General features: G+C 41.6%; 1 protein-coding gene across 1 annotated transcript in view; it reads right to left on the bottom strand.

Moving 5' to 3' along the window:
* Positions 1–2,026: 2,026 nt before the first annotated feature.
* The window catches only part of WWOX (WW domain containing oxidoreductase), a 605,441-nt gene continuing 585,240 nt past the window's right edge, over positions 2,027–22,227 (bottom strand). Inside the window, exon 9 of the mRNA XM_072980597.2 lies at positions 2,027–3,629. Coding sequence (XP_072836698.2) covers positions 3,441–3,629 — 189 coding nt within the window. The 3' untranslated portion in view covers positions 2,027–3,440. The remainder of the gene's footprint in view (positions 3,630–22,227) is intronic.

Genomic DNA, 22,227 nt, shown 5'->3' with positions numbered 1-22,227 from the left:
GAGTTGTCGGTCCTAGCAGCTTTCAGGAGTGATGAGTTCATCTTTTAACCTATTTTTTGGAAGGCCAAAGATAAGACGCCTAGACTAACCATAATTCTGTATGTTTTCTCTTCCTAAAAGGTTTCTCTGACTTTTAGTAGGGTTTTTAAATGGATGGTTGTGCCTTACTGCTTTGAATGTATTTTGGTGGTGTGTTGTGTTTTTTAGTATAGTATTCATCTGATCATATATTTTTTTTAAGTAGGTAGTTTAATGTGCATGCAAGAGAACAGGAGTAAATTGTAGATATTATTGGGGACTTGAAACGCAGTGTTGCCATGGAGAATGCTCGTTTGGGATAAAAGTTAGCCCAGCCCTAACTCTATTCCACCCACATAGGACCGATATTTATTTATCAGAAATATTTTAATCTTCCATTTTGCTCCCAATACTTTGTCAGCATTAAGAATATGCCATTTTTATTCAGCAGTTTTGTGGGGAAGATGGGTCCCCTAAAATAATGTCCTCACTTCAGGTAAGGGGTTTTCCTAGCCTCCTCCTATCTCCCCTTTATACGTCGATGACACCACTGGGACTGCCTACAGATAGGTTGAGCAGGGATGGGTTCAAACCAAATGATGTAAGCAAGGGTTTCGTTTGGCGCTGTCTTCCATTTGTCTAACCTGTTGCTACTTCTTGAGTTTGATGTCCGTTTGGTAACATGGAAACAAGACCTCTTTGCATATTTTGACATGAGTAATGCGTGCTCAGGTTTGAACACTGTGGCTCACATGCACAACTTTGTTGGGAGAGGCAAGAAGTGCGTAATGTAGATGCCAACCAAGCCAAGTCAAATGTTAGATTAGCCCTTGTCAGTGGCTACACAGAGCCGGGCTGCTGGGCTTTGTGAGTGAAGATAATGTGTTTGCTAAGTTTTACGGTTGAATGGGTTTCCACCTCAGGAAGGAGAGGAACCTTGTTCTGCTCATGCTTCCCTTTAAACCTGAGTCTGAATTCGAGGTGACCTGTGTTGTACTTAAAGTGGGAAAACACCACATGGGTCTTGGGTAAATATACAGCAAAACTGCTGTTGTTCACCCCCACCAAAGAAAGAAACACAGAAAGAAACTTGCTTATGGGTAGGTTTTTACAGTTTTAATTAACTGCAAGGGGAGTTGGTTTGTTTTCTTACATGGAAAGTTTAACAGAGCAGAACACCTCTTTGTTTTCAGAACTGTTTACCTAGGAAGACAGCAAAAGTGTGAGTGACATATATTTTGCATCTTAAAAGCCTAAATGTGAGAACTCAAGCAACAAGATGATTTACCCTACAATGTTACAGCAGTGGCTCCATCCCACAGAATCCTAGCGTTCCTAGGTTGGTGAAATACAGTGATGCCTCGCAAGACGAATGCCTCGTGCAACGAAAAACTCGCAAGACGAAAGTGTTTTTCTTTTTTTTAAAGTGACTCGCAAGACAAATTTTTCTATGGTCGTACTTCACAAGACGAATAGGAGCACATTAATTAATTTTCAGTGCATTCCTATGGGAAACCGCGCTTCACAAGACAAAATTTTCACAATACGAAATGACTCGTGGAACGAATTATTTTCATCTTGCGAGGCATCACTGTAGTCAGTATTCTCTCCTGCAGTTCAGGGACATGCATGAGAGTTAGCACACAGGGGGGGAAATCAACCTAGAAATCCTCTGATTCTGTAGGATGGAATCATCGCCGTCAAAGTGCCATCAAACAGGGAAAACTGTTGAGTGTAGCTTAATGTCATGCGATAGCCCCAAGTAAAGGCAGAGGAGAAAGGAACATCTGGAGATCTTTGTCATGTGAGATGAAAAGGAAGTGGTTCAAGTATCATGGAACCAAGAGAAGTTATGTTATGGGGGGGGAAGGGTGAAGCTGGAGAAGTAGCTCACCTTGAATTCCTTGGATACGTAGGTGAGAGCAAAATGTAAATTGAAACAGAGAAGTCAAATTTGATGGACAGGTATCACACACAGCTTATCGGACGCAAATAACGGAAGGCTTAGGACATGGAAATAACCATTATTTATTTGTTTGCTTGTTTACAGAAAAACTGGTGCTGGATGGCGGATGGCTTACAACAATTTTCTGGCATGAAGAGAAGCTACAAAGCACAAAAAAAAAGAAAGGGGGAAAAATCCCACAGACAAATGAACTTGGAAAGAAACAAGAAGAGAAATCGTTTAATGGCATTGAAGAGTTTCTTTATTTTTCCTCACATTTTCTTTTCCTAAAAGAACTAACAAAAAAAAAACACACACACAAAAAGGAACTCGAGAGTCGCGGAAACCAGACTTGCTCTTCAGGTGACAATATTCAAGCATGTTCTTTTTATTGCATTTAAACTGAGAAAAAAGAAGAAGAAAGGAAGGAAAGAAGGAAATGAACTGAATAGATCAATAAGCTGGGGACGCTGGGATGCTCCATAAAACTCTCGCCCTAGACACGGATGGACAAAAACTCTCAGCCCCTCTGGCTGCTGATACCCAGTGTGTTTGTAAGGACACATCTTTATCCCAGTATATAGAGAATGGTTTGCAAATGTACCTTTTAATATCATATTTTAATGGATATTCTGCAATATATTTAATTGAAAGGGAAGTAACCTGGACTTTTGAACAGCCTTCTTTTTTTTTTTAAAGGTAAGGTGGTTTTTAATTTGCCCACAGAGCAAATTGTCATCATTTAGGACTTGGAGTTTTTGTCATCTCCCCCCCCCATCTCCGCCACTCCGTGTGGACAGAGAGCCGCCAACCTGGCACGGGGATCCACTCCTCAAAGAAGGGAACAGAAAGTAGGGTTGAGTTTGCTGGGCCTTATGAGTTACGATAATAACCAAGGGAATGTAATTCCCAACGTGGAAGTGGCTATTTTCCAGAATTGTTACAGATTTTTCTGGGGCTGCTTAGGATAAAGGAGAGACCCTGGGGCTTCCATCAAATGCCACACGCCTTAGGATGCCGACAATACCCTGATGAGGATACCTCTGGTGAACCCATACTTCGTTTTTTTCATGCACTACATTTCTAGAGGGGAGCGAGTGGGGAAATATACACCTTAAAAAAGGATGGGGGTAAAGCTCTTTGGGCTTTTTGCTTTTTTCTTGATCACCCTTTGACTAGAATTACTTTCCTTTTTGCTGGATTGAAAACAGAGTATAATACAGAGGCAGAACTAAATCTGGACACATTAACGTTGTCAGCTAACCCTGCTCAGCTCCCTGTTTGTTTCCCTCGGCTCTGCCACATCTGTCACAACAGCTATCTTTTCACTGAGCACTAGCTTATTTGTAGTTGTAAGGGAAAGGTTCCAAGACTGGCCATTTGCTTTTCACACACACACACTCCCCACCCTACCTCTTTGCCGAAGCTTGGCTACGGGGCTCAATGTGCTTGAAGCCCCCCCCAAGGGGCTTCCCCGCTACTTGCCCTGCCTGCCAACCCGTTCTTGGATCAGCTTCTCGCTCAGCTCCCACAAGGCGGCTGCCGTCAGGTCATTCTGAGCCTCTAGTGATGGCAGGCAACGGCAGCAGTTGTTGAAGTACATCCCGCCCAGGCCTTGAAGTTCTGGGGCAGTGGCACAGTAGACGGTCGTAGCCGCTCCTTGTTGCTGAAATGGAAGGAAGAGAGAAAAAGAAAGGAGAACGTTGTTATTAGAAGCGAAATTGGACAAATCAGGCCAAAGACTGTGCTGTTACCGAGAGCAGATTAACAACTTGGTAGGTGGATCTGTAAGGGTCCACCCCCCCATTAGAGTTAGTGACTTAATTATAAGAGTGACTCGTGAATCTGTCTGGGTGAGGGAAAAACATTCCTACAAAAAGTATTAGCACCAAAAATAGCCCCCCGTGTTTTATGTGTGATACCTACACTATTGCCAAATTGGGACCAAGGACAACTGAATGTTAACCATCTCTTCCGACCGATTTTGGAAAGGAAGGGCTGCCAGATCTCTTATCTGGTCCTGGGGCTCCAGAAGTTGTTAATCTGCCCAAGCAAATAGGATAGATAGTTCTTCCAAAATCAAATTCCAGCACAATGTAACTAACATGAAAAACATCTCTTCCTACCCAACCCATTTCTGTTCAGAGTTTTCCACTGCTTACCCCCCCTCCCAACACTTGGTGTATAACCATCTGGTAGCTACCGTTAAAGCACTCAAAATTGACTTGGTTGCGTGGGAAAGGAGACCGTGGCCTCATCCAGAGTGGGTCACGGTAGGGCTACACACCTAGTTACCTTGATGTATTTCATCCATCATGGGATCAGAAATTGCTCTTTCTACTCCACGTGTAGAATACGAAAGGGGTGGAGGCGACCGTAGTGAAAAGTGGGGGTAGCTTTAACTGTACCGTGGGCATAGTTGAATGTTTTGCGGCTCCTTGCAAAATGGCTGGCCCACTTGGCCAACTAGCCAAGAGCCACAGATGGAAAAAAAAATTACTTCTATTTTTTTGGATTGCAGCTCTCAAAATCCTACAGCCAACAGGGCCAGTTTCCTTTTAACTAGTTACGTTTTTATTAGTTGTAACCTAAAACCAGTTACGTTTTCTACGTCTAGGTGGCATGTATAGTGATAAGGAGTGGTCAACTAAACCTAGGTGGGTGGGTTGGGATAGACTTCACCCAAAATATAAGGCTTAGTCCAGTGGTACCAAACCTTTTGTGCCAGGATCTTGTTGGCCTACAACGGGGTCATACTGGCTAGTGATTCCAGAAACGGTGGTTTAACAGCAGGTGGAGAAGGAAATTTGGGAACCACTGACAACCCCACCCCACTCCAATGCCAGACTAAGAGGGAGTGTCCTCTGTTTGCAAACCCATTATTTCATTTTGCATGCTTTTTCATCTAGGATAAGCAGCCATTTCCCACCTCCTCCAGAGTTTCAGGCAACGTGGAGTTAATTTTCAGAAGCCCCTCTACTTATGTCTGCCTCACGGGCTTTTTGCAAGTGTGTGATTGATGATGTGAACGGTTAAATGAGTCTGAGTAGCCAGTGCACACAAAGTAGCTCCTGCTGCAAGGAATCCTCTTCCACTGCCATGGATGAGCAAATATCAGTGTATAGAAAGCTTTGTCCTCCATTGAAATAAATGGAGCAGGCCATGACCACAGGAACAGCTGTGGAGTTCTGGCAACTGAATATAGGAAGACTACATTATCTTAATGCATATATCTTGAGAGCTTACAAATGCTAAAGCAGAGCTACGAAATATCTCCCTTGGGAAGAAGTTGAGGGTAAATCTCCTTGCAGGACCTTTTATCTTGTGTGCAGGAAAAATCTTGTAGGGTTTTCATGGATGTTTACAGTAATATTTTTTTCTTAAAAACTTGCCAAAGTACTCAGGAGCATTCTAATTATTTGACAAAATGACATTTTGCCTGCACAGGATTCACATGGAAAGGGCAGAAGCAATGCCAAGCTTCACAGGACTTTTACCATTCCTGTGCAGGATGGCATTTTTCCTGTGCAGGATGCCCTTTAAAAAAAGGCATTAAGCTCTATAAAGAACCGGGCCAGTTCCTAAGCAGAACAATAGGCAAAAAATTGAAATAAATAAATGGAAACCAAGGCCAGAAGATCTTACTTTCACAGGAAGCCAGGTTATCTTGCTGATGTGTCAAGAAATCTCTAGAAGGATTCTTGGCATGGCAAGACTCTGAAAATCCTTTTGCAAGGAATCACCACATCTCTACATTCAAAAATTCATAATGAGTGTGAGTAGGCCTTATCAAACCTGGTTATATTTATTACTTTGGTATTTTTGGACTGCAACTTTAAGAATCCCACATCTATCATCCCCATGGACCATCCTAGCTGTGGGATTCCGGGAACTTTAATGCAAAATATAAATGATTTTCAGTTCTGTGCTCATTGCTAGTACATTTTCAAATATCATTTGTGTTGAGAGTGATTGATTGGGGAAGTAGCAGTTGTTTTATTATGCTAAACTGAAAGGGAATTTGGGAGGGGAGGGGAAACCTGAAACAGGATCTGCAGTCTATTTCAAAATGTTTGTACCTGTTTATATATTTGCAAGACCCTGGTTCATCAAACAAAGACATCATACAAAGCTTAAAAACTGGGCAAGAATTAACTCTATAAAGCACTGTAATGGAACAGAGAATGATAGTCTGTTTGTATTTTAGTTTTAGTGTGAAATATTTCACAGCATGAGTATAATAACCCTTATTACATTATAAATCAATCCAAAGGTAAATAAATATAGAACAGTTGACATTGCCATAGAGCTATACAGGATTTTTACTTAAGGGAAAGTAATAAAGTTAATCTCATCTATGCAAAACACCTAGATCTTCTCTCGCCAGGTTATTTCAGTCTCCTGGGTTTGAGCACAAAGAAGCCCCCCCCATTTGCAAAATTGTAAACAAACATTATCCATAGCTCCATTTTTCCTTATTATGCATTGTCCAAACATATGTAGCCAAAATCACCTTCTCAAATAAATAGACAATGTAGTTCTGCATATAACTTAGGCTTCTGTGACTCCCTCCTCCAATTATGTCAAATTCCAATACTACTTTTCTCATTATGTCACTCTGCCCGAACCGTTACCCCCGTTAAGTGAAGTTTCATTTAGATCTGTCACCAGGTTAAATAAATCTTAACTGAAGATTTTAAATGGGTTTTAGCCAATATGACTGTACTTGTAGACACCTGCAAGTGCACCCAGCCAAAAGACACAAAAAGAATCAACAAGCTACTCAGCTAACCTAATAACTCTCATGGGCTTTACTTGCTTAAGGGCTTACTTAAAAAGAAATTTGACGCTTCCAGGCAAAAGCAGCTTTGTGGTCCAGTACAATGGGCTACCCATACTTTCCACGCACAGTCTCTCTCCCTCTGCTGTCAGGCCTAGAGTAGTGACCACTTTGGCAAGCAAGGGTTGGTATTTCCTTCCAGTCCATTTTTGATCAGAATTTATCAAAATATGCAACATTCAAATGGGGGTGTGTGCGGAATGAAACTGAAATATTGACCTGTCATGGGCATAATTTTAGAAGCAGGATAGCAAGCTTCCACTCCATTTTTCAGGGTGTGGAAAGCCTTCAGCTCGCCAGTTAGTTTTGTTGATTAAACTTGACAATGCTGGCCTTGATTTAGTGTCCAATTAATCGAATCTGTATAAATGCTCATACAAAAATAATAATAATTTTTGACCAATTGAAAAAATGTCTTGTGAGCAATTCCCCACACATATCCCCCAACCAGGGGGGTGAGATAACCTTCCATCCCAGCCCACAGGCTGCTCCTGGGGAAAGCACCAGCATTTTGGAGGGATGTATCCTTGGGGAAAGTATTGTCCTGTGGGCCCAAGGAATGCTTGGTTTAATTTCCCAGAATGGCCAAGATCATCGCTACACTGACGTGATGGTGAAAAGCGTGGAAAAAGCTGCACACAGACCTTTGCTGCCCTGCTCAGGAAATGAAGGGCAAGTATTAAAGCCAGCCGGCACTAACCAGGGACCTGAAAAAGTCTCAACTCAACTCTTAGTGTCGATTTGACTTCCTCCTGTCATGTTGCCACATCCTTTGTTTGCACACGTTTCTGAGAGCATGCCCAGTATCCTGTTGAATATTTACATGCACAGAGTTCCAACTGTAGATGTTGCTACAAAAATTCAACAAGGTACTGGTCCCACACAACCAGGTGCGCACAACCGGCACTGCAACAGGTCACTGTGGCAACATCTGCAGTGGGAATCCCAAGGGTGTAACAGCATCCTAGCCTTGTGTGTGTGCTTTTTTTTAATTGCCTCATTAAAAATTCTGTGCATTTTCCAGGGTGTGCAATTTTTATGAACCTTTCTCCCCTTTGCTCAGGAAGGTCAACGGCACACATTTGAGCTGTTTGTGTTTTCCAAAGGTTCTTACAGTTTTCATAGGTGGTTCATGATCAGAAGGAGAGAGTGTAACCCTCTCCCCATTTTGAGAAGAGGGGAGGTCTCTTCCCTGCCTGGACCTTCAGCCACCTGGTGTTTGGTTAAACATGTTTCTGGTGTTTCTTGAAAAGGCACCAGAAGCCTTGCAGATATATATATATATTTTCCAAGGCATGGTGAGACTCAAAAGAGTTTGAAAAGTGAATGCTTCCATTACCAGGAACTTCAAAGCAAGAAAATCCTTTTCTCTCCCTAGCAAACTCTTGGCAGCCACCCAAAGCTGCAGGTTGATGATACCAAGTAGGACATGATTAGACACACCACTTGTAAGGTCTGCTCTGCCTTCTTTTCAAAAGTATTTTTTGACAGGGAAAAAGGAACTATAATGGGGAGGGGAAGAAAGGTAAAATTGTTTTGCTCACAATTTTTTCCGGTCTGTATATCATCAGCATAAGACAAAACAGGATGTTAGGAAACTAATTGGTAACCCATTCTGAACTGCTGATACAAGATGAAACATCCTCTAGACTGATTTATTTTTAAAGCATGCTTTAATCACCACCATATGGCTTTCAGTGCTACATATTCTGTGCCACATCAATACGCTCCTTGCTCCATGTTAAACCGCTTCATTAAAAACCTCTTGAACAATGAGTGTGTCCCTTGTCACAAATGACCCTCGGTCTATTGTGATTCAGAAAGTGGAGGGGGGGGGGAGGTGGTGTCAGAGATTTAGGCAATCTAAACAACTTTTGTTTCAACTCTTTTCAAAATGTCAAAAGACTGTCAGTTGCATATGCTGCTAATGATTTAAGTGGAGGTCAACCTGCATTGACTTCCAACAAAAGCAGGCTGCTGGAATGAGGAACAGAGAAGCTCAAGCGAATCTTTATCCATGCCTCAAATGTTGCTTCCAATCCATTAAGACATTCAAGAGCTGCCAGATTGGGGCCCTTGACATCCATTGTAATTGGGGAGAGGGACACAGAACGAGTCAGACAGAATTGTGTGTGCTTCTGAATTAAAGTTTGAGAGCATCTTGGTAATTGCTCTCTAGGTGAGATTAGAGTCAATTTAGACTGTGCTGCTTAACAAAAATAAGAGCAGTGCATATTATCTGCCATACAAATGCAAATATTACTTTCGAGTGTCCTTCCAGTTTCAAACCACATTTTAACGCACACATAATTGATCCTTACTTTCTGTGCTGTCCAGCAATTATTCTTCTACACTGCCCATGAACTGTCAATATAAATATCACACACTCATCATACAGTTGCTGTTATCATCCTTTCTCACATGAGAGTACAAAGTGTATATTTCTAAATAGCAATCAATAATATTTCTTTATATATGATGCCAGAGGGATAGGATGATTTTCTAATTAGTCAGTCAAATAGCCTCTTATCAACGAGGGGAACAATGCCTCCAGGCATCTCTGTATTTAGCAGATGAATGTGCACATGTGTATTTAGGGTATTGCTAAAGTGGGGCCACAGTGGCTTTCAAAGTATTGCTTAGGGCAGTGTGCGTAATTCATGATCACTTTGCCAACTGGGTACTGCCATCCAAGCCCATATGGAGGGTCACAACTTCTCCTCTAGGCAGCCTTCAGTCTCGAGAGACTACGGTAACATGCTCTGAATAGAGGTCTTGGAACTGCGTCTACCGTGGCTGAGGAGGCCGATTCGAGAGTGACAATCCCTTCCGCACTGAGGACAAATACAATCTGTCCCCTGTCCAGCTCCCTGATTTTGCTGCTTCCAGGATGGCCGAGGCAAAGAGGCAGTCCCGAAAGCAGCAAAATCAGGGAGCTGGACAGGGGACAGATTGGATTTGTCTTCAGTGTGGAAGGGATGGTCACTGTCGAATTGGCCTTCTCAGCCATGCTAGACGCTGTTCCAAGTCCACCATACAGAGCAAGATTCAGAGCAGAGTACCTCTAGGGTACTATATGAATAAGCTTTAGCCGGCAACAAGAAGTTAGTAGATTCGGGGTTTGTGTTAAAATAGTATAATCAAATGATAAATCCCTAGTGCAACTCCCCAACAGGGAGAAATGAAAATTCTTACTTGCAGAAAACAAGCCAGGGAAAGCATTTCGCTGTAACCTTCTCTTTGACAGATGACTTCTCTGTATTCAGGGAGTTTCGCACGCATAATTAAAATACGCAGCATTCTGCCTACAGTATGAAGTAAATGATCAATGAATGGAAGAGTATCCAAACTGCATCTAAGGCGGACTGTCAGATATGTTTGTTTACCAGCTGAATGGTTTAAAAATGGAATTGAGAATCTAACATTAGCAAGATAAAATTTCTCTACTGCTTAAGGCTGCATGAGACCATTGTACTGGCTTTCTGTGGCTTGAAATGGACTGGATACGATCCAACCAACATGAAGCATTTTTGAGATCCATTGATTGAAATAGGAAAGATTTGGGCATGCAATTTTAACCCTCTCATGGAAATCTATGCAATCCACTAAATGTTTTGTCTGGATCATGCCCTCTTTTTACTTACTTTTGTGGCTCTCTTCTACTTTGCTGCTGTATAGATGCAGATAAGTGGGAACACCTACTGTTGAATATTTTGAAATGCAATAGATAAAATATTTTTTAAAAAAGATTCTTTAGATTTCACTGCTGCCTGTGCTCCCCCCAAAGGATGAAAGATATCTACAAATTTCATCTCTAGATTTTTGATGCTTCTAAAAGAGTCTCACGGGTGTATTCGAATCTTGTTTTTTGAAAAGACCACATACCTACATTTTCAATTAATGTACCTTTACTTGCTTTTTAAAAACTAAACACAGTCAACAATCCTTTCACTCAATCCAATAGAAAAAGGGAAAGAATATAGTGCATTTGGACTGGGTTCACTGGAATGGCATGGAAGTGTAAAAGTGTAGTAGTATTGACCACTGACATATACAAACACCCCACCATTTCTCCTATCCAGAGATCTTGAAAGAATTAGAGCTTGATTCAGGAATAAAATATTATTAACCTACTACTACTTTGCAGGCATTTAGGTTTTGATAATTGCAATCAATTAGGCAATGAATATAAATTAATATTGAACTGTCTTAATGCTACAGGGGATGGGGCTTCTCATAGGCATGTACGGTTTTTTAAAACTCATTAATATAAGTAATGGGGCCATTAGCATTCAAATATAGTCTTGTATTCCTGGTGGCAAGACATTATAGGGCTAATGCTGAATCTTCAGACTTGATTATTTTGAAAAGAGCATGTTTATTTTCCAAAATTAGCATCCAGTCTTAAAGCAGACCAAATATAATGTATATATAGCATACGGGGGTGTGGGGGGAACCAGGCCTAAAGCTATAAATGACAAACACAATCCATTCAAAACAATAACACAGACTACTGAATTTTTAAGGTGAAATGGGTGACAGCATTGGGTATCATTAGCATTCAGCAAAATGAATAATGACGAATCAGTGGAAATAAGCAAATGCACAGTGAATATGATAAAATCTAAGTGGGCAATTCTTGTGAAGTATGATTTCAAGCGCTCCCTTTAAAATCATCACCTTTTGTGGTTGGACGGGTGAAGCAAGCAGTTTCCAAAGACAAAAGAGCATAGGGAAATATAAACGCATGATGATTGTGCCACCTTGTTGATGTTGTTTAGTCGTTCAGTCATGTCCGACTCTTCGTGACCCCATGGACAACAGCATGCCAGGCCCTCCTGTCTTCCACTGCCTCCCAGAGTTGGGTCAAATTCATAGTGTGCCAACTTACCAGGGATAATTTATGATATAGGATTGGAGCTAGGAGAAATGAAGCCACAAGGAGATAGTATGCCAGGCTGTAAAAGAGGTGACTCCGTTTTGGAGTATATGCCCTCACCATCTTCCCAGGTATTTTGAAAGTTTTAAAAAGAGGGCTGTGCTCTTTCACATCTAGTTGTTGGTATGTGCAGAGTTGCTGTGTATGGATGAACCCATTCGTGTGAGCTCCAACAGTCCAAATGTAGGCCCAATGAGAGCTAAGCACACGTTAAACTTTGAAATGAGTTTGAAATGCCAAGACATAGCCTCAGAGCTTGGGGAACAAAACCAGCTGAATCTATTCTCCAGTATTTATTCTCCAAAATCTTTTGCTGCTCAATATTTTACTGCTATACTTGTCCCCTGATAAATTTTGGGTTCTGTGTTGTTTTTATTTTAAAAGCTGTTAACAGGGAAACAGCAACGGGAGGCGAGCGTGCTGCAATTTTTATTTCATTCTGAAAATGCTACTTAAGCCAATACTATGCATGGAATGCAGATACAGACATAATCTCTAAAATCTGCTTATTTTCTCTCTGCTATTTCTTTGCAGTTAATTCCCAACAATAGTTTACTACAAAGACTGAAAGCCATTGAGAATATGCAAAGTGTTTTCTGGTCGTAACTTACTTTCTTTTTTTTAATGGGAGATAAACGCTCTATACTTTGCAAGTAGGAAAACGGAAAGAAAGAGGATTTCTCTGTGACTGCCAAGGCATTAGACCTTACTTTTGCGATTTATTCCAACTGCATTCAGCACATGCAGTTTGATTAAAACTACATTTGGGGTTTTAACGGTACAAAAGAAATAGTATCCGATATCATAAACGCATTTGAGAAGGCTTTGGGCTCCTTGACTTCACCTCTCGTCCCATCAGTCTTAAGAGAAGCTGGGTCAAGCAGAGATTGGCAACATTAAGTTTATGCCACACAAGAGTTAGGAAACCGGAATGATCTCCCAACTGTGCAAGCACTCAAATTGATTATGTTTGTGCAGAAAACAGGCAAAATATTGGACATCTCATTTCAGGTTTCTGATTATCACTTTATATTCGGAAACAGTTCAAATAGGAGCACTCTTGATCTTAGAAGAGTTAACTACAGAAATATTATGAAAATGCAACAACAGCCTATGGAGCTTTTATATGCATGTGGGCTTTTTCTATATCCTTACTAAGTCTCGTTTATTACATACCACCCCTTTGACAAGGGGACTCAAATTGTCCACAAAGTGGAAATGCTGGCCAGGAGCCAAAGAACAGTGCAGTTAGCGCCAAGTACACAAGAGTGCTTTGGATGTTATGTTTCGTGCCAACCAACCAAATTCCTCCTTCCCCTTCCAGCAGATGTGCACATACACCTTCACAGTGGCATATCATTCCACAAACGTATCCCAGCCCTAGAGTACCATCCATGATTAAAATAATGCATTTTATTGCCTCTCATTTAGAAAGTAGACATTACACGTTCTATAGTCCCTATCTGAGAAACTGAGCCCTCCAGTTTAATACGGGCTATCCCATTTCGGTTGTACGTATTAAGAGTGCTTTGCTGTAATTTTTCTTTCTTCCTTGGACAGGGTTATTATGTTCATCAATATTACCTGTTATTTATCGGGCGGTGTGACAGTGACCATATCTGCAAAATTTATGGTCATCCTACTTCTGTTTCAGTTTCATTTCCTTTTGAGTCAAGCTAACTGTTGTAGGCTCTTCCCCAGAGGAACAAGTAATAGGAAAATGAGGACTATTTATTTCAGCTTTTTATTTGGCTCTGCACACAGTTTTGCATGGAAACACAGGCTCCCTTCTTTTTCTCTCTTCTCTTGGTGGATGTCACTGGCTTTCAAGAGATAGTGGGAAACACTGGAGGTCTACAATCTGGAGTTCCACAATGGCCAAAATCTTATTGGTATAGCATAAAGTGATGTCTGTGGAAGTTTCTAGGGAGTTACACCCAGGCAGGTCACATGACTCGTTGTACAACAGAGTGCACACTGCTCGCAGAACCGACTGCGTAATTTACCACAGAACAACATCTGCAGAACTTCTTTCTAGATAAGACTTCTGCCTTAGAGCACACATACCATCATATTATGCAGGCATAGCTATGCAATAGGATTTCAGCCATTGTGTATCTATAAATGCAACAGTAAGGAAGACAACAATGAAATGACCCATGCCCTCGCTTTGAAGCCCGCTGCCCAGATGACTGCTGTTGATGGGGATAGCAAGGCCCCTATACTTTCTTCTTAAGTTTTATTATCTTTGCCTGGAGAGCCCTTCAAACATGAGGCAACTTCAAATAGAGGAGTGTTCTGTGAAATATAGAGCACATCTCCACCCTTCATGAGTCACAGTTGATAGCTCGAGAGGAAGGATGTGCATCCATATCTGTAAGATAAGATGCCCCGGGGCAGTATATGTTGAATAGTTTAGTGGTTTCTGGGAAATAGAAGGGACACAACATCCTCTCCAATATTAATAACAGCATAATTATTCACTGCATTGTGCTGCTGAACCTTTGATGTGTATCCTCTAAATTTGGGGACTCAAGTGGAATCCTGTGGTTGCCATTCAAAAGCACAGTGTAAAACAGCATTTGACTTAGGAAGATGGCATATAGTTTCCACACCATCAATGGTGACCTGAAATTTCCTTTGGATGACTTATCTACTGCAATATAATTTAAAAATAAAAAGATGCATTTTGATATCTGGGTGATGGAAGGAGAGGGAGTTGTCACGATTAAAAAGTTCAACTGGGATTTGGGAGATCTGGGTTCAAGACAGTTTCAGTTGTTAACTGGCTGATGTTAACAACTCTCTCACAAGCCAAATTATCTTACAGGGTCCTTGTGAGGATAAGAAGGGGGCAAAGCAAGGAATGCCTGAAATTCTGTTGCATTGCTATGAAAAAGAAGTATAACCTTTGGAGGTGAACTGCCTCCAAAAGAATCTCCATAGACATTATCTGCCACATAATGAACTCTGGCACTCCGACTGATAATTTCTGTGGAGATATCTTAGCCTAGGACAATTCCTCTCCTAAGGTTGTGCTTTGGGCAAAGCAGTCCCACAGAATTTTAGCCCATGCAGACTACTTTGAGATCCCCGGAGATAAAACCAGATATAATAAATAAATAACATGGAAACCTATGGGAAATGATTGGAAACAGTAGGCAGAAGACGCAGACCTAATGTTAGGGCTACAGGTTGCCTCATTTCATAGAGGAGGAGTGGAGCTTACTTTCTACCTATCTAAATACAAAGAGACTCGGATACCCCTCATCATAGCAGATAAGGAAAAATAAGTGATTTTAAATAATAGAGAAACAAACCAGAGTTTGTTGGCATATTCTGCTGTTTATCTTACATTGTTTAAAGCCTTTGAGGATTTATCTGTAATTAACTTTAATAATATATATATAGAAATATATTATTTATATACATGTATGTATACTTAACAGTACTGTATATATTTCTACAAACCTTTTAATACTATTGATGTTACTAGTCAGAATTAAGTATTTCTTCATGCATAATATTTCAAAGAATGGCATCTCGTCGTGAAGTTCGACTGGCTTCGTTTTGTAAAGAGTCTTTTGAATCTGAAAATATCCGAAGATTTTTCTTTCTTTTCCAAAGCTGTGAGGGAGCACGAGAGACAGATCCAAATGGCTGCCCAAGCGACACAGAATCTTCCAAAATTAAAGAGGTAGAAATTAAGGAGTGGAAAGCAAAACCTCCACCCAAATGAAAGTTAGAGGTGGCAGAGGTTGGAAAAGTTAATTATCTGGGACTACAGCTCCCAGAAGCCTTCTGGCTGTAGCATTTTGGGAGCTGTAGTTCTGAAAAGCACCTTCTCCAGTCATTGCTAGGGAGAACTTTTGGGCAAGCTGGATTTTCAGTCAATTGGACTGACTCAGCAGAACCCCCCACATATTTGCTGTCCTTGGGCTGAGAAGACAATAGATTTTTCTTGAAAATAACACACACACACACACACACACACACACACACACCTAAATCCATCAAAGCCATGTGACTTCTACAGCATTACTGTGTCAGCCCATTTTGTGCATTGCGCACCTAAGATGTCAGTCTCCAAGTGCACTTGGAAGAGCCAGAGCATGGAATGATGGTGGCGCGGTACGGCAAGGAATTAAAGTGTTCATTTTGTCTTCCAGAAACTAATTAAAGGAATGTATTTTGCAATAATACAGATCAAGTAAACTGCCTCCGCTGCCTGGATTCTGAGCTATAAGCCAAGCGCTCCTGTATTATGTATGTGTGACTTGCATAGATAGTCAGTCTGCTGTAAAGTGAATTCCAGTTTAGTGAATCTCTCAGGCTAAAGACACTGGTCTTGTTAATATTTCATTTAGTACATATTGTAGAGTCTCATTTATATCACTTCTATAATTAATGGTGATAGCTTAGGCACTGCCTGTACAGGAGAGATCCCTGTATGTCGGTCGATGGGTAATGAGAAAACAATAGATATTTCATTCACCAGCAGCTTCTTGATAGTTAGTTAGGAAATCATTGTGTTGCTTTCATTGCCAAGGTAAATAACGCTACCATTGTGTTTGTGGACATTTTTAAAAAAGCACCCAATGCAAATAGACTAGAAACAAAGCAAAAACATTTTCTTTTCTTTTCTTGAAAAAAAAGGAGATTTCTATTATGCTACACCTTAGCATAGAATTCAGAAGGTATCTCTCAGAACCTTTGCGTTCTTTGGTATAAATATATCTCAATATGCATGTGCTGACAATTCAAAACAACTGTATTTTAAGAAATACAATTATGATGCCTTTCTCTTCCTTTGTGTAGATTGTAAATAAATGTAGATCTCCCTTTGGTTCCCCCCCACCCATGTAAATACATGTAAATATTAACAAGCTATGCATGCTGATATTCTAGGCAATTTCAGGTACTTTTATAATCCAAAGGCATGTACTTCAACTGGTTTGTTTTAAAAAAAAAGAGAGAGAAGAAATCTACTCAAACCCTTTAAAGCTTACTAGAAATTAAAGATTTGTTACTAGACTGGTTCTACAGTTGTAGTCATGTGTTTGTTTTCATTTGCGTTTTGTCCTTTTCTTCTCTGAATGATGTTGCTAATACAGCAGGAACTCACCCAAAGCCCTCAATTCTCATTTACCAACAACGGGGTTTCAGTGGGCATAAAGAACCATATAGAATAAATCCTTATAGAGCCATTTTGGCACCTGGCGGTGAACAACGCAAGTTCTCACCCACTCCGTGCTAAGACACGAGCGCAAGCCACATCTGGCGGGGGGAAGGAGGGGCAGGAAGACCTACCTCCCCAAAAGAAGAGAAGATTTCTGCTTATCAAAAAAGGGGGAGGGGAGGAAAGAAGAAGAAAAGAAAGGAAAAAGGAAAGAGATCAAGGGCCGGAAGAATTGATGGTTATTTTCCTGTAATTCTCTAGATGTTTCTGCTCCAGAATTCAGTGCATTCTAAATTTTGGCATCCTGGCGCACTGCCTGGGATCCTTCTCCAGCACAGGATCTGGAGAAGTCAAATGCACAATTGGTACAGTCGCCAGGAAGACAGCTTCAGATTTCTCCAAGACAACACAACCAAAAACACAAGAGCTGGTGCACAGGGCCTTTTGATATCAGTAAGAACTGCAAAATATGGTGTTACTACGTCTGACCAGAGTTCTTTGTATGTGTGGCTTTTGTTGAGCAAGGGCAAATATAATGCACATACAAACACCTTCATAGTGAGCCTGAGAATGGGTGGACACGTGGACCCTGGGTTCATGCCCACCTCACACAGAAAAATCCAAACTGTTTCCTCCTCCAGCGCCCACTTGTCCAAAGATTTGTGAGCCTTCCTGGAGGTCCAAAGAGGACAGGGATTCCCTGAGATTTTAGACTTGACAAGACTCACGTGAAGCCCACTGAAGGCCTTTGTACACATCACCACCACCCACACACAGGCCACAAAGAAGGATGTCATATGCAGGATTTTGCCCCCTTTGTTCAAACAAACACATTGCAGAAGTCAATACACAAGTTAAGCCGCTTGTGCAAATCCGTACACTATCACCAAGTTGCAATAAAGCCTGCTAAAATAAATGTCAGTGTGATGCAGCGGATAGAAAGTCAGACTAGCATGCAGGAAACCTGGGTTCAAATGCCTGCTTAATCATGAAAGCTTACTGGGAGTGTCAGAATAGCAAAACAGCTCTGCAGGGCTGGTTGAAATAGCCCGGACCCAGGCAGGACAAGGGCAGGGACGGCACCGGGCTTCTCTCAGCTGCTGGGCGGAAGGACTTGCTGCCATCACTGCCGTGGGAAGAGAAAGAGGAAGGCCATGGGCACAGCCGCTCTCCTGCAACCCCCTGCTCAGGAAGGAGGCGCTTCTGCGTGGGTGGCATGGAGGGGGAGGAAGGGGGCAGCTGGCGGGCGCCTGGCTGGCCCTTGGGGGAAGGGGGCTCTGGGGCAGCCCCCGGCACAGGTTGGGGGGTGGAGAGGCAGGAGCCCCAACGAGCCCCTCCCCTGCAGCTCAGAGAAAATTTAATTTCCCTATTTTAAAAGAAACATACCTCCTCTTCAAAGCTGCTACTAACTTTTTAAAGGCAAAGCCCACTGAGAGTGATGGGCGCTTCCTGGAAGAGTGAAAGAACACTTTCATCCAGCCTCTGGTAAGGGCAGGAAGGGTCAAAGTCTCTCTCCCCCACCCCGTGGTCTTCAAGGTCTTCCATTTTCCCTACAGCCTACCATTTACACAACAAAAACATCCACACTATATGCACTCACACATGTCATTATGAACTAAATCTAATTACCAGCCCTGACTAGCGGAACAAGTCAACCCTCCTGTAAATCTAATGGATTCAATGGGTCTACTCTAGTTGGGACAGGCAACTGGGTTTAGGGCATCGTGTCCAGTTTGGTTCTTCCTATTTCATTTTCCTCACCCAGGCTTCACCACGTGGCTCAGGCACCATCATGGCTGAAAGCTTTAGATGAGCTACAACCCTATGCAGGAATGGGAGAATCTGTTAATTTTTTGTCCTAAAAATCACTATTTCATACTCGGGTCAAAGAACAGAACTGACCATAGCCAATGCCTGTGCAAAGTGATGTAAATCTGCGACCTAGTCCTCAATTTTTATACCAGATCCATATTATCATGGATCTCAATCTCTCTCTCGATCTTTTTAAAAGATAAAGTCCTTAGAAGACGAGAAAGAGGTGATGCTTCTAAATGATGATACTTCCTTGAGTTGCGGGAAAAACTGCAGCTACTTTAGTATCTATGGAAACCAAATGCAACACAAACTTTTTAATGGAAAGCAAAACAGCTTTCATGTTAAAAGACACTTCTCCTGGGTTCGGTGTATCAGGATAAACACATTAATTGACAGTATTTACTTGACTTCTTAGGTTCCTCAGACTTAACGTGATGTCTCCAGAAGATCTTCCCCAGGCCTTGAAGACGTGTAAGGCTTTTTTATAAAGCTGATTTGACATGAGCACTCTGTTCAAGTGAAGCTGTACTATCCCTCTAATAGAGGGTGCAGAGATGGTTCATGGGATTATTATCTTTTGACAGACAAAACCTATTACCTTCTCCCTAGGAGGGCAAAGTTAGGTTTTTAACTCATAGAAAAATGGAATCAATTATCAATATCCTTGTATGGTTTCCCAGGCTCAGTGGATGACAGCTCAAGAGGCATCTCTGTTTTAAGACTTCAACAGTTCTAGAAACTCACAGTGATTAGTCACAAGGCCTTCCTTTTAGAACAGGGTGCGTCTACATTTCCTTTAAGTTATACAAAAGGAAAGAAAGATGAGCCAGCCCTGAAGAAAATAAAATTATTCTCTTTTCACACGTACAAACACACGCACATAAACACACTCTGGAATTATAGGTAACCCTCCTAAATTCTCTTAGCTTTGGAAATTTTAATTTGAGACCCATTATGTGCACAATGAAACCACTGAAATTCAGAGAAAGACCAGTCAAGTTAAGAAAACATCAAAGCAGGCAGCTGTTTTCTAGGAATCTGCTAGAAGGGACAAAAAAAAACCTATTATTGCCCAGTGCCCATGTATGGTATACCTGCGGTTCTATTACAGAGTTCTTTTTGCCTCAGAAACGCAGTACACAGAACTACATCAAGATATCAAAACCACCGAATGAAAAATGTTATTCATGCAAATAGCCCTTATAATATTGAAACCAAGGAAGTACAAAACCAAACCTTCCATTTGTAAAATATTTGCTATCACGTAAAGCCTGCTTCTTCTTTCTCAGAAATTCCTGAATTGTTGTATTCTCCAATAACGGCTTCTCCAATAATCCAGCTGAGACCTGCCTCTGGTTTCCAGACCCTGCTTTCTTGCCCCAAAAGAATTACAACCCATAGAACTCTTTGCATTAGGGAATGATATTTTATGACATGTTTCATGTAAGTTCAAGCTTATTTTTCCTCCCATGGTAAATGTCTTTAGAATGGAAGTAACTGCTATTACTCACTGTCTCTGTAGAATCTGTCTGTAAGGGTGAATAAGAAACATTTTTGAGCTGTGGACTTAAATTCTCACTTACCAAACTTACACATAAACTTGAACGCGATTAACAAATTCAGGAGTGTATACAACACGATTTTTATGCTATTTTATGCATATACAGTATATATATATTCATTAGAAGGCTGTGTTGTACTATTTCTTCACTCTGACAAGTTAGGTCAGTGGCAACACAAGACAGGATATGTTTTATAGCAGCATTTTAATCATGGAACTCCCTTTTCAGGGAAATCAGCCCTATTGCTGGCGAACCTCCTGTTGGCAACCAAGACTAAATTATAATGCTTTGCCTTGGGTTTTTAAAACCAGTTCTAAATAAACAGATGTTAGAGTGGGAGTCATCTGTTAGAATATGTGCCTCCCACCTCGGTTTATTGTTCACAGCTTTGGGGGCCCAGGAAGTCAGAAAAGCGATAGCAAACTGCTGGATAGCTCAGCGTGTTCTATATCCAATTGTGGAGCCAGATTTAGGGAGTTCGATTCTCCACTGTTCCTCCTTGGCAGGAGCTGGACTCAATGACCTGTAGGATCCCTTCCATCTCTGGAGTTCTAAGATTATTAATATTATACAAAATACTTGCAATGATAACCATATGAATAGATTGTTCCTACTGAAGGTCATGAGCCAGGAAGCAGCCAAAATACTTATGTAGTGTCAATAATAGTAACAATATAGTTGCATCCATTCAGGTACAGTGGACCCTCTACTTACGGAATTAATCCGTATTGGAACTGTGGCTGCAAGTCGAAAAGTCTGTAGGTTGAATCTCCATTGACCTACAATGCATTGAAAACAGATTAATCCCATAACTGGCAGTTTTTATTCTATTTTTGTTCCATTTTAGTTTTTTTTCGGTCTGTAGGTCGATTCTCCGGCTGCAAGTCGAATCTAAATTTTGCAGCCAGAGAAGTCTGTAACTCGAAAAGTCTGTAAGTCAAGCCGTCTGTAAGTCGAGGGTCCACTGTACCAGTTGCCTGACTCATTATAAAGCTGCCCCATATGATTCGAATGTACGGCGGCCCTATCCAGTTTCAGCCTGTTGGTTCATCTCGTCTAGGAATCCTTCTTGCGGCCCCCTAAATGTTTAGTGTTCCTGGAAGCTCCAGGAGTGATGGTTTTGAAATAAAAAGGAATGAAGGAATTTCCAGTCTCTACTCAATAAACTCAAACTCACGGGGGGGGGGGGGGAGAGGAGACTTCCAGCCATCATTTGTTCCTCGTGGCGCAGTGGTTAAACCGCTGTGTGTGTTTAGTCGTTTAGTCGTGACCGACTCTTCGTGACCCCATGGACCAGAGCACGCCAGGCCCTCCTGTCTTCTACTGCCTCCCGGAGTTGTGTCAGGTTCATGTTGGTTGCTTCGATGACACTGTCCAGCCATCTCATCCTCGGTCGTCCCCTTCTCCTCTTGCCATCACACTTTTGGCTGTACTGCAGCCAAAACTGTGCTCACGACCTGGGGTTCAATCCCAGGTAGCGGCTCAAGGTTGACTCAGCCTTCTATCCTTCTGAGGTCGGTAAAATGAGTACCCAGCTCGCTGGGGGGCAATGTGTAGCCTGCATAATTAACTTGTAAACCGCCCAGAGAGTGCTTGAAGCGCTATGGGGCGGTATATAAGCAGCACGCTTTGCTTTGCTTTTGATTTTTTTAATTAAAACTAGGACCCAGACTCATCCAATGTTGCCAATATTTCCTGTTCTGATTTGCAGCTGAAATCATGTCTCTTGGAAAGAGGGCTGTCTTTCCTTGTCTTCTTCCTTGAGACCCTTGGGAAAATGTTCGCCATTTGTATTTGCGAAGGCTTTCACGGCCAGGATCTGATGGTTGTTGTAGGTTTTTGAGGCTCTTTGGCCGTGTTCTTCCTGACATTTCGCCAGTTTCTGTGGCCAGCATTTTCAGAGGACTGGAGTAGGAACTCTGTCCATGC

This window comes from Pogona vitticeps, chromosome 10 (assembly GCF_051106095.1).
Source record: "Pogona vitticeps strain Pit_001003342236 chromosome 10, PviZW2.1, whole genome shotgun sequence".
Lineage (NCBI taxonomy): Eukaryota > Metazoa > Chordata > Lepidosauria > Squamata > Agamidae > Pogona > Pogona vitticeps.
This window is presented reverse-complemented; position numbering and strand designations above follow the sequence as displayed.